This window comes from Rhinopithecus roxellana, chromosome 5 (assembly GCF_007565055.1).
Source record: "Rhinopithecus roxellana isolate Shanxi Qingling chromosome 5, ASM756505v1, whole genome shotgun sequence".
In the NCBI taxonomy this organism is placed as follows: Eukaryota; Metazoa; Chordata; class Mammalia; order Primates; family Cercopithecidae; genus Rhinopithecus; species Rhinopithecus roxellana.
The window spans coordinates 149,400,696-149,414,224 of NC_044553.1; the positions used below are offsets into that span (position 1 = coordinate 149,400,696).

Here is a 13,529-nt window from a genome sequence, read left to right on the forward strand (position 1 = left end):
TGAACCACAAGTGAAAGAGAGATATAAATACTTAACATGAATCAATAATACCTCAATACTGTTGAAAAAATATTTAGAATGAGATACCATGAAGTCAAATTTCTGAAACTCAAATGAGCAGTAACAAAAAATGTTGGCTTATTTTTTCAGTATAAGTCAATCCTGGTTGGAGGCTACCATCCCAAATATTTCACTGGGGGAAAAAAGGAAAAGCTTGAGGCTAGATTAGACCTCCCATATATAGACTAGACTCTATGATTAGAGACTTCACAACATAAAACACTCTTAACAAATTCAGGTAAGTGACTGGGAATGCAGAGGGAAGTCCACCGAGACAAGTGGGGTCAGACCCACTTGGAGATGGTTCAACTCTTGACATCTGGAAATGGGCACCAGAGCTGGGGATTTTCATGGGGTAAAAGTATCTGCTTCATTGTTCGCTGCTATAAGACAGCCAGACAAGCCCTATGAAGCAGGTAGAGCTCAGAGATGGAGTAAAGTCCACAATTTATTATGGAAAGTAAAAACGTAAGATGGTAATAAAGTTTCTTGATGAGAAATTTATTCTAAGGTTACAGAAGAAATCAATCTAATCCAAGTGTACCCTTCTCCCTCTTAACATCCAGATCAGTAATTCAGTAAGAAATACTGAAAGGAATGACTGAAATTAAGAACCTTAACACAATATATATGAAGACAGTTACTCCATTAATTGGGTTTGCAAAAAGATTCCCTATTGTGCATTAAAATATGAATAACCATTATGGAATAAAAACAGATAATTAGTGTATAAGAGACAGCATACATTATATACTGAGTTATAATATAGAATTTGGAGTTATAATTCTATATTACATAATACAGAATTTGGTGAGTTATAATATAGAATTTGGAGTCAGACTAAGTCCAACACTGGCTCTGCCTTGACCTTGTGTGACCTTGAGATAACTAAATGTTGCACCTCAGTTTTCTCACCTGTAAAATGGGCATAACATCAGTGCCTACGTAAAATGGGTATTTATGATGCTTAAATAAGACCTGTAGAGTGCTTAACATAGTACCTAGCACAAAGCAAATGCTCAATCAATGTGAGCTACTGTTAAACTCCCTCATTCCAAGGCAAGCATATAGAAAATAGGCCAGATGCTTCATCAAGTAGCCACTGAGAATCAGTGAAATGATAATGAAACTGTAATTTTTAACAAAAGATTCCAGCAGCATTGTTAATCTCAAAGTTAATTCTACCTCTAGCACTTAATTCTGGGAACCCAAGAAAATATTGGTAAAACAAGAAAAGAAAGGAAAGAAATAAGCAACGCCCTCTCTGCTTTTTGATTCTTTAATACTCTCCCATTGCTCACTGCTTGTCTGGGTTTTCGGCATTAATAGACAATCCTCTTCTCAGATCAGATACAGGCATGTCTGAGAGAGAAACTGGGAATCCTGTTTCTCGGGGAAAAATAAACAGCTTTTCCCATTTTCTCTACCTTTACTATACTTTTTGCAGGAAAAAATCTTTGCATAAAGGATCAGGGTCGAGATAAGCAAATTGTGACATTTACTTTTGTTGAATCAGGGTAGAAATATATGCACTTTGGCTGATACCATCTTAGCAAACTGAGTCTGCACCATCTATTACCTCTTAAACCTTAAGAACATTTCAACGTGTACTGGAAATCTACTCAATACCAGGCGCTGGGGAAAGAACAGTCAGTCCTGTGAAGACAGAAAGGAGAAATATCCACTATGGTGGGTTCATCCTCAAAAGGAGGAGCACACAAAAACAGAAATGGCTCTGCTGAGATGCCAAGTCTGGGAAGAAGAGCACAAGGAGACCACATGCAGGGAGCTAGAATTTTAAATTCAGATGAGGCAGAGACCACATTGGGAGAAATTGAGTAGAAATCTGAAAGAATGTCAGCGGAAAACAGTGCTGATGAGGGAGCTTGGAGAATGACCAGTGATGGCCTAAACCCCTCCTTTTGCTGAGTGAAAATTGTATGGCCAGAGGCAGCCGCAGGAGACCCTAGCAGATGACGAGGAGTATCTTGCCCCACCCTGTGAAAACAGAAGGAACGTGGAAGGAGTATCACTAAGGCTCCCTGTTGTCTTGGTAAACAGAGTGCCACGGGCTTTCCTCAGTGATGTGAGGAGGTTCTAAAGCCTATTCCTGCTAGAAAACAGCAGTGACAGGAAGAGAACCAGACACTGGAAGTGGCGTGGTGAGGAGAAAGGGCCTATAGCAGGTTACATCTTTTCTCCATGATATGGTGATCCCAGATGTAACTATTTCTTATAACATATCCTTGAAATGTACTGGGCTAAGATAACTGTGGCGTGGCAGGTGGGTGAGGTGCTGTGAAAACTCCTCCTGGAAGTGAGCTGCATCTGGACTGAGACGTATGAGCAGGCATGCAGGCCCCTGGAAGTCATGCTCACAGGCTGTTATAAGGGACAGTTCCTGCGCTGAGCTTCCCATGCTGGCGTGGTCCATAAGCTCCCGCTTATTCTCATCACCAGTGGTTGAGTGTGTCTTCTGTGGGCTGGGAAGCCACACATAGGTGGTGGGAAGGTCCCTGATGAAGATGTGTTTGATGCTGTAATGTCGATACACTGTTTCCTGTCCTGCATCCTTATATAAAGCTAAATAAAACTGGTGCCAGATTCCAGTCTATTGTGACACGTGAGTGTGAACGTCAATCCCTTAGACCACTGCTGGCTATGCAGAATGAGCATTGCAGAAGTGGGGTTGAGGGTAGAGGACTCTGTGGGACATTTAGTCATAACAATACTAGAGGATCCTGCAACAAGGGTAGGGAGACATTTCTTGGGTGTTGCTGTCACTTTTCCTCCTCCAATGTGCTTGATTTCTGAATTGGTAATATCCCAAAGTTATCTTTTTCTTGCTTAAAAATGGATCTGGGAAACTCCAGAAATGAATTACAATTAGGTAGAGCCCAAATAAATCTTAGAGTCTTCTGTAAAGTCAGAAAAAGCTCTGAGTTGATAAGCCATATTAAATATTTCATGTGTATGTTATTTAATCCATATAATAATCCTATCAAAAGACTTCTATTTTTATCCTTCTTTTACAGATACGGAAAGACTCCTTTCAAAAAAGCAAGAAATGTGAATATTAACTAAACTTGCAACAAGGCCTTAGAACATGGGTGACTTTAATATTTGTTTACAAAATACATAGCACAAGTAAGAAAATTCTAAAAAAGAAAATAGGGGTGACTGCCTAGCCACATATTACAATGTACCATGAAATGAAATTGTTAAAGTGAGGTGCTAACAAAATAAATAGCCAAATCAAGTGAACATAGATGACACATTGTGAAAAATAACCAAGCTTAGATTATTTTGAAAATTATATTGAATTATTATTATTATTATTATTATTTTGAGATGGACTCTTGCTCCGTCACCAGGCTGGAGTGCAGTGGTGCAATTCTCCTACCTCAGGTTCAAGCAATTATCTTGCCTCAGCCTCCCAAGTAGCTGGGATTCCAGGCACCCACCACCACACCTGGCTAATTTTCGTATTTTCAGTAGAGATGGGGTTTCACCATATTGGCCAGGATGGTTGAACTCCTGACCTCAGGTGATCCGCCTGCCTCGGACTCCCGTGAGCCACCGTGCCTGGTCAAAAACTTGATTAAAAAAAAAAAAAAATGACCAGATCACATGGCAAAAGGCCACAAATGTTGGGGAAACCAGTTGTACAGGAAATAAACAAACAAAAGCAAGACCCTTGCCTTATATTACAACCCAAATGGATTCCACATGGATTGAGGAACTGCATGTAAAAACTAAATGAAATAAAATTAAAATACACACACCAATAATACAAAAATGAATATAAAATTTCTTCCTACTCATGAATTAACTTTCTGGAAACCTCTGTGGCAAAAGGAAATCACAACTGATTAGCTTCACAATGTACAGAATAAAGGATAAAGACACCAAAATTAAAATTAAACCTATGATGGGAGAGGTACACGTTAATAGGCAGACAGGTAATAAGCAAGGATGATAAAATATTCATGGTAGAATCTAGGTAGTGAGTGTGTAGGTGTGCACTGTAACAAATGTTTGAAAACTTTTGTAATAAAATGTTTTAGAAAAAGTAAACCTACGAAGTTTTGTACATGTGTCTTTTTGTATGTTCACTAAAATATAACAAAGACCTGTCTCAAAAAAAAAATCACTGACACTTAAGCACAACAGTCTTAGTAACAATGGGCGATGCTCACTTCTTTTTTTGTTTTTATTTTATTACTATAATAATTATTATTTTTTGAGACAGAGTTTGGCTCTGTCGACCAGGTTGGAGTGCAGTGGCGCAATCTCGGCTCACCGCAAGCTCCACCTCCCGGGTTCACACCATTCTCCTGCCTCAGCCTCTCAAGTAGCTGGGACTACAGGCGCCCGCCACCTCGCCCGGCTAATTGTTTGTATTTTTAGTAGAGACGGGGTTTCACTGTGTTAGCCAGGATGGTCTCGATCTCCTGACCTCATGATCTGCCCAGCTTGGCCTCCCAAAGTGCTGGGATTACAGGTGTGAGCCACTGCGCCTGGCGATACTCACTTCTTAAACCCACTGAGGTCTTTGTTCAAGTGTCAACTTTTCAGAGAAGCTTGCTCTAACCATCCTATCAAGAATAGCAGTTACCCCATACTCCTTATCCCCTGGCTCTGTTTTATTTTTCTTCATGCATACCATATGTTTACTTGTCTATTATTTATCTCTCCCAACTAAAACATAAGCTCTAATGGAGTAAGAATTCTCTTTGTTTTGTTCACTGCTTTATTTCCAGGGCCTAGAACATTGCTTAGCACATAGCAACTCCTCAACAAATATTTAGTGAATAAATAAATGTCAAATTGTTTTCTACTTACTGTATCTTGCCCACTCAGGATCTTTCTTCTTCACAGTTTCAATGAGATGCCTGCAAATAACTCTTTTGCTTTTCTGCAGATGGCATGCATTCTCATGGGTTGTTTACTTATTTCTATTTGTCCTCCATTTAAAAGTTCACAATCTTTTCCATTTCATGACTTAATGTTCTTGACTTTTACTTCCTGGTTCGAATGTGATCCCAGAATTATAAAATTATTTATGTGCCTGCCTGAGTTAGAAACAGCTCTCAGTAAACTTCACTTAATCTACATTTTTGTTCAACACTAGGGAAAAAGTTAAGCATTATGGTGTATCCACTCAATAGCATGTTATGCAGCCATTACAAAATTATGTTTTGTATTGTAATTAGAGAACAAAACATTTATGACATAAATTTCAGCAAAAACTGAAAAATATAACATTATATTTCTAGTATGAGTACAACATTATATAAGTAAAAAAATAAAACAAAATATATCAAAACATTAACAGTATATGTCTCTGGGTGTTATTATTGACTCTTTACCCCATATGCATACCTTAAACTATAATGAACATGACATTAAAGTGGGAACAATAAAATGAATTTTCTTACAAGATCATGAACCCGCTGGCAGGGGTACACAGAGTGGCAAGGAGGCAATGGAGTCCTGAACCTCCCATGTGCCACTATGGGTACTTCCCCACCATCTTTTCTCTTCTATCCAGCACAGTCTGCATCTCCATCATGAATGCTTCCCTGACAGCCCAGCCCCAGGGAACCAAACCTTCTTTGTCCTCCCCCAGCATTCTTCTTACCTAAAAGCACTCAGACATTAGTCAAAACTCCCTGATATTATGTATTTTCATGTATTTATTCCATATCCTCCCAAATGCTATATAAGTGTTCTTAGGACAAGGACTTTGCCCTCTGTTTCTCTTTCTCCTTAGTAAAAAATTATTCAACAAATACTCCACTGATTTCATGAAATCAATTCCTGCAGTCCGTGGGCCAGTACTTCCCAGTCCTTTACCTGAAATAAGCACCTGCCAGACTTGGAAAGAAAACAGCAGAATGGAAACAATGTTACCCGTGAAGACAGCATGGAGCAACTTTCCAGTAACTCTATATTTGATCCCAGTCCAACCTCACAGTAGCTCTGAGTCCCAGGCAAGTTATATTTTAGTGAACACACAAAGACACATGTACATCTTCATCTGTAAAACTGCATATGCTACCACTTATTTTTCAGGGTTCTGAGGATTCCAGAATGTAACGTGGGTGACTTCTCAGCACAAAGGCTGGCACACAGCGGTCCCCAGGTGAACAGTGCTGCTGATGTCACTCTATAGTAGTCTCTCTTCCTTTAGCTATGAGACAGGCTGTCACTTCCCTTTTGGTGTTACTGAGTTCTTCCTTGATCCACTTAACCTGTGTTTCCTAGGCCATACCAGCCAGGTCATTAATAATAAATTGAGATTATTTGGCTGGTATACTTATCTGCCTCTGTGGAATCTGTGACTGCACTCAAAAGTTTCACCCACCCAGTAACTCTTGGAGTTGTCCCCACGGCATGACTTACGTAAGCTATAAATACTCTTCTTCCCTGTCACATAAACCATCTTTTTTTTTTTGTTAGGCGGAGTCTCCCTCTGTTGCCCAGGCTAGAGTGCAGTGGTGCGATCTTGGCTCACTGCAACCTCCAACTCCTGGGTTCAAGCGATTCTCCTGCCTCAGCCTCCTGAGTAGCTGGGATTACAGGCACTCGCCACCAGGCCCAGCTAATTTTTGTATTTTTAGTAGAGACGGGGTTTCACCATGTTGGCCAGGCTGGTCTCAAACTCCTGACCTCAAGTGATCTACCCTCCCTCAGCCTCCCAAAGTGCCGGGATTATAGGTGTGAGCCACTGTGGCTGGCCACATAAAGCATCTTGTTTCCCTCTTCTGCCCAGTATGCTAAACAGGTCTCCTATCACACTGCCTGGGAAACCATCTGAGAGGTGCACACTCCTGCCGTCGCTTCTGAGACTGAAGGAAAAAACTTGTTTCTTACAAAGTTAGGGGAACCAAAGATGAATGCATGATACTGCAAAGATTTTGCTGAAAAGAGCTTTGTTTTCTTTTTAATCTATAGCATCTTCTATCTAAAAGTGATAGATATTACCAAAAATTGCCCTTCTCTGAATGGCTCAGGCTTCCTTAGTGAACCAAGCTGTTCTGCTGGGGGTCCTCACCCTTAGGCTCTTGTACAGTTAGATTGCTGGTGGGGCTACTAGACTGGCTTTTAGACATGCCTGGATGTGTCTTAAATAAGATTTAAAAGTTATTTAGTATGACTTTTATTGCCAGACCTCTTCCTGTCTCTCTTCCTTTGTACACTTTTTTTCTGTAGCCCAGACAATGCTGTTAAACCTTTACTTCTCCACTCATTCCATTATGGCCATTAGGCTACCTTTCCCTAACAGGGGGAAGATGATAGTGATGGAAGACAGTGGTAAACCCAGACTTTGGGGGTTCCTTGGAGCCAAGTGGCTGCATGTTACAATAAAACTAAGACACTGTTTGGAGTTCAGAAGCAGACTTTAATGCAAGGAATTCCAAAGAGAAAGCTAAACTGAAAAGAGCTGGAGGCAGAGAGCAACAGCCAGAGTATAGAGCCGAAATTATCACCCAAAGCGATGAGACGTTCTTTGGGAGGCCACGGAGAACCATAAATACATGAGAAACAGCAGGTCATCCAGAGACCAAAATGTGTGACAGAGTCGTGAACACAGAAGGCTACCTTCTTCCTTTCACGGCCCTTTCCAGTATGTATGAGGCTGACCTTTGACTCTGGGTTGACTGTAGTAGTAGAGAACTGGCTGGGGTGGTGTACAGAGGTGGTGGCAAAGAATCTACACTGCAGCATCATCGGGGAAACAACAGAGGGCCAGGTCTCCGGTGAGAGACTAAGGTCTGGGAAATGATAGGCTGACTGATGATGTTTCACTCTTTCACCCAGGCTGGAGTGCAGTGGTGCAATCTCGGTTCACTGCAACCTCTGCCCCCTGGGTTCCAACGATTCTCCTGCCTCAGCCTCCTGAGTAGCTGGGATTACAGGCGTCCATCACCATGCCTGGCTAATTTTTGTATCTTTAGTAGAGATGGGGTTTTGCCATGTTGGCCAGGCTGGTCTCGAACTCTTGACTTCAGGTGATCCACCCGCCTCGGCCTCCCAAAGTGCTAGCATTACAGGCGTGAGCCACTGCACCTGACCTGTCCCTAGGTTTTATTCAGGACTCCAAATGCTCCACCCTGCTAGGGAGTGCCTCAGAGCAATTAATAATGAAGTATGATTCACCCCAACAGGTTGTACAGTGAAGCAGTGCAAAAAAAAAAAAAAAAAAAAAAAAAAAAAAAAAAAATGGAGAAAGGAAAGAAGATACAGAGCTGAGGAGTATGAGTGCCAAAGGAAGGGCCATTTCACCCTGTCCTCTCCTTGCCATCCCCTCCTGTTGCTGGACTTTAGTCTGAAGCTGCTGCAATTGCCTTCTGTAGATGAATGTGTAGATGAGTAGCTACTGTGACAAACTTAGAAAGTTTTTGGTTAACTAGTCAAAAAACCCTGGGAAACATAGATGCTCATACTGGGTACAGAAATACCTAAAATGAGGATGAAAAGAATAAACCCCCAGCAAATTAAGAATCAAGGAGGCTTTACAAAATATGCCAATAAAGGATTTTATCGTAAAGACCTAAGAAAGTCAAGAAAAATAATACATTTGATTTCTTCTTAAAACAGGGTAAAAAAAAATGATACTTGTAGTTACTCTATACATGACTCCAAAAGCAACATATCTCAAAATTAATTACCTAGACAAAGGGTTCGCAATCTTTTTTGTAAAGGGCTCATGGTAGGCAGACTTTGGCTCCAATGAGCACTGTATATTTGCATTCACAGCCTCTTACCTGTGGATTGGACCTAGTGCCTTCCGTATAACCAATACTTGGTACAGAAAGATGACAGGATGTCAATTGCATGATTAGGTTACAAGGCATCCCATCTTCCTAGTGGACTCTACTGTCTTTCCAGCTCACAGGCTCTGCCAAAGAGAGCTGTCAGGTTAGAAGGGCCCACATGGCAAGGAACTGGGAGTGGCCATTGGCCTAAAAGATGTTCTATACAGAAGGGCAATAAAAGCTAATGGAAGCCAGGCACAGTGGCTCATCCTGTAATCCCAGCACTTTGGGAGGCTGAGGCAGGCATATCACTTGAGGTCAGGAGTTTGAGACCAGCCTGGCGAACATGGTGAAACCCCATCTCTACTAAAAATACAAAAATTAGCTGGGCGTGGTGGCATATGCCTGTAATGGAGCTACTGGGGAGGATGAGGCAGGAAAATCACTTTAACTTGGGAGGTGGAGGTTGCAGTGAGCCGAGATCGTGCCACTACATCCAGCCTTGGTAACACAGTGAGACTCCATCTCAAAATTAAAAAAATAAATAAATAAAATAAATTTAACAAATAAAATAAAAGCTAGTGTAAGACACGTAAGAAAAGCACAGGTACATATATTTAAAAAATAAGAAACAGACTCACAGAAAAGCTAAAAACCAGTCATTCCAATCTATAATACTGATAATTTAATATTTGTCCAAAATAGTATCAGGATATGAGAAATCTAGAAATGACTTCTAATGAATAGCTAAAAGAACTAGAAAGATTTATCCTAGATAAAACTATCCTTAAGGTAATGTCTGGAAAGAAATAATAGAATTATTCCATGTTCTTGAGCAGGCAGGACCAAAATCAACATTCAGAAATGAGAAAATAGTAATTTCAGTTTAAGTGGGGGAAAACTCATAAACTAAAGTTGTCCATTAATGAACATAGCTTCCTTAAAAACACCTTATATAAGCTCCATCCTTTCCATGATGGCAAAACTATCAGGGATTCTCACAGACAAAGGGATTCTTACGTCAGGGGAGAAGTTGGACTCTAAGATTCTTCTCATTGTAAGTTCTTAGCATATTTTGAAATATGATATACTGGAAAAACATTTTTATTCTAGGCTACCTGTAGATAAAAATGGCAAACAGATAACTTAGATAATACATTACTTTGAATCATTTCAAACAAAAAATATGGAAAGTATGCAGAGTTCAGGGAAGACCATAATAATTAATGAATGGAAAAATTCAATGATGACAAAAAGGGGACAGATAATGACACATTTATCTAAATGATACATATAAGATTTCCTTCCTCCTACACGGTGAAACCCCGTCTCTACTAAAAAATACAAAAACTAGCCGGGCGAGGTAGCGGGCGCCTATAGTCCCAGCTACTCGGGAGGCTGAGGCAGGAGAATGGCGTAAACCCAGGAGGCGGAGCTTGCAGTGAGCTGAGATCTGGCCACTGCACTCCAGTCTGGGCGACAGAGCGAGACTCCACCTCAAAAAAAAAAAAAAAAAGATTTATGCCAGGAAAGATACTCAGAATGATTATTTTGAAAGGAAAATGTAGTGTAGGGTAATTTAGTTATCACATTGTTTGTAAATTTCTGTCTCACACACACACACGCACACACACAAACCATGAAATTACAGGTTGACACCATGACAAAGTGGATAATTAATTGATTAAAGGGAAGGAATCCTATTTAAATTCTTGAAAAGTCTATTTGCTTTAGTTGTAAGGTTTTAGACAATCTGATTCAGGCTCTCTTTCTCTTTCTAAAACCAGAATGCCAATTGATTAATATAAAGGGAATAAAAGCAATTTAAACGTGAACATTACTTTGTTCAGAATATTCTTGCCATCATAAGCAATATACTTCTCTCCACACTCAGACCTACAGTGGAAAGGAAAATTATTTTAAAAAGATTGCCTGTATATGTGGAATCAGAGAAGGGAATTAGAGAAGCCACCACTTAATGTTGTCAAGCTAAGGCCACCCTTAGTACCTGTCACCATGACAGGTATGATCTTGCAACTGGACCCAAATTCTCAGGACCGTGGCCACAGTTTCCTATATTCTGAGGTATTTTCAAACTGCCAAAAAATCAATTTAAAATAAACAAAGTCATATTTATAATTTTTCATAAGAGGTGTGATTTTAACTCACTCTGATTTTAAAAAGAAGTACTGCTCACTTAACTTTGGCACTAAATAAACTGAAACAGTGAGAAATCATTTTTCTAGCCTGTCTTGGAATAGGTACACTTTAAATTTTTAACAGTTTTAGTGAAGTACAATTGACGTACAATAAAATTCCCATACACAAAGTATATAACTGTATTTTTTTTAATTTCATGGAAGAAAATGTTCTATGTTTGGTAAGTTTTGACATATGTATGCACCTGTGAAACCATTGCCACAATCAAGATAATAAACATACTCTTCACCTTCCAAAGTTTTCCTATGTTCCACTGTAATCTCTCCTGACCTCCCCCAATCCCAGTCCCCAGGCAACTGCTATTCTGCTTTTTGTCACTGTAGATTAGTTTGCATTTTCCAGAATTGGAATCATATGGTATAAATTCTATATTTTCTCGCTTCTTTCACTCGGTGTAATTATTCTGAGATTCATCCATTTGCAAGTGTATAAACAAATCATTCCTTTTTTTAAGAGATAGGGTCTTGCTATATTGCCCAGGCTGACCTCAAACTCCTGGGCTCAAGCAATCCCTCCACCTCACCCTCCTCTGCAACTGCGACTACAGGTGCACTACCGCACATGTCTTAGATAAATTCCTTTTCATTGCTAAGGAGTCTTCCATTTGTATGAATAAACCACAATTTGTTTAACCACTTACTTGTTGACAGATATCTGGGTTATTTCCAGTTTCTGGTTATTACAAATAAAGTTGTCATGAACATTCATGCACAAGTTTTTATATAGACATATGTTTTCATTTCCCTTGGTAATTACCCAGGAGTGGAATGGACAGATCAGACGGTGAGTAACGTTTAACTTTTTAAGAAATTGCCTATTTTCTAAAGTTTTTATACCATTTTACATTTCCCCTTGCAGTGTATGAAAGTTCCAGTTCCTCCATGTCTTTATTAGCACCTGGTATTATCAGTCTCTTTATTTTTAGCCATACTAGTTGAGTATATAGCAGTATTTCATTGATGTTTTAATTTGCATTTCCCTAAAGACTAAAGGTGTTGATAGTCTTTTCATGTGCTAATTTGCCACCTACACATCTTCTCTGGTGAATTGTCTGTTCAAATTTTTTGCCCATTTTTAAACGCGGTTGTTTGTTTTCTTGAGTTTTAAGAATTCTTTCTACATTCTGGATACCAGTCCTTCAGCAGACATATGATTTAAAATTTTATCCCAGTCTGTGGCTTGTCTTTTCATTCTCTCAAACAGCTTTGAAGAGCAGAAATATTTAATTTTGACGAAGTCCAATTTATTAATGTTTTCTTTTATTGATTGCACTTTTTGTGTCATATCTAAGAAATCTTTACCTAAACCAAGCTCACAATGTTTTTCCTTTATGTTTCCTTCCAGAAGTTTTATAGTTTTAGCTTTTACATTTGGGTCTATAATCCATTTTGAGTTAATTTTTCTATATGGTATGAAGCATTTCTTGAAGTTCACGTTTTTCCATCTGGACAGCCAGTGGTTCCAGCACCATTTGTTCAAAACTATCTTTACAGAAGTGACTTTGCATCTTTGTCAAAAATCATTTGCCACTGATCAATTGTCTGTCTTGACACCAAAACCACAATGTCTTAATTACTGTAACTTAGAACAAAGTTTATTTCAAGACTTCTATTTCTTCAAAGCTAATTTGGCTATTCTAGGTCCTCTGCATTTTCATAATGAATTTTAGACCCAGGTGGTCAATTTCTAAAGAAAAAAAATGCCTCCTGGAAATGTGACTGTATTGAATCTACAGTTCAATTTGGCAAGAAATAACATCTTAACTATATGGAATAGTTTCCTCACTGTGTGCTTACCAATACTCAACTGAATACCTCCGCACATCCCTGGACTTCCCTCTGGGTGCCACTCTTCTCTCCCACGCTCTGGCCTGCAAATGCTAGCTGTCTTGATCTTCTTGGACTCTCAGTTCCACCTCCTCAACTGCGTCTGGGTTTTGTAGCCTGGAAATGCTCTCAAGGCAGTAAGCTGGGGCAATCACAGGGCTCACCTCATTTATTTTTCCGCCTCTCAAAGATCATTGTCCTTCACTTCCAGATGTCCAATGTCTTCAAATCTGTTGTTTCATGTATTTTGCCCATTGTTAAAATTGTTTCAGGCAGGAAAGTAAATCTGGTCCCTGTTATTCCATCTTCTTTGGAAGTGGAATCTCAATTTTTAATTTTTAATGCCAAATCTGTTCTCAAAGTTATAAAATTCAAGTAAAAACAGGACAAAAACATAACTAGTAATTAGTATAATGTTGGTCACTATTTACTTATTTGTTCATTAACCCATTTTATCCCTCAAATATTTACGGAGTTCTATATAGCAAGTACTGAGAATCAAAGCCAGACATGTCCCTTACTCTCACAGAGCTTACAATCTAGTGTGACAGATAGACATTAATCAAATAATTATAAACAAAAATGTAACACTGCAACTGTGATAGCTGCTATGAAGGAAAAATAAGAGAATAATGCTCTGAGACCTACAAGAGGATAA

At 39.3% G+C, this 13,529-nt stretch overlaps 1 protein-coding gene across 4 annotated transcripts in view; it reads right to left on the reverse strand.

The window, feature by feature from the left end:
• RPS6KA5 (ribosomal protein S6 kinase A5) overlaps positions 1-13,529 on the reverse strand; it is a 201,529-nt gene that overhangs the window by 35,023 nt on the left and 152,977 nt on the right. Inside the window, exon 1 of one of the 4 annotated variants that reach the window (XM_030929950.1) lies at positions 13,036-13,188. The exons of 2 other annotated variants lie outside the window; for them this stretch is intronic. In XM_030929950.1, the coding sequence (XP_030785810.1) occupies positions 13,036-13,040 (5 nt within the window). In that variant the 5' untranslated portion in view covers positions 13,041-13,188. Of the gene's footprint in view, positions 1-4,905; positions 5,165-13,035; positions 13,189-13,529 lie in introns of those variants that run through there. One more of the 4 variants, XM_030929951.1, reaches the window with a different exon arrangement.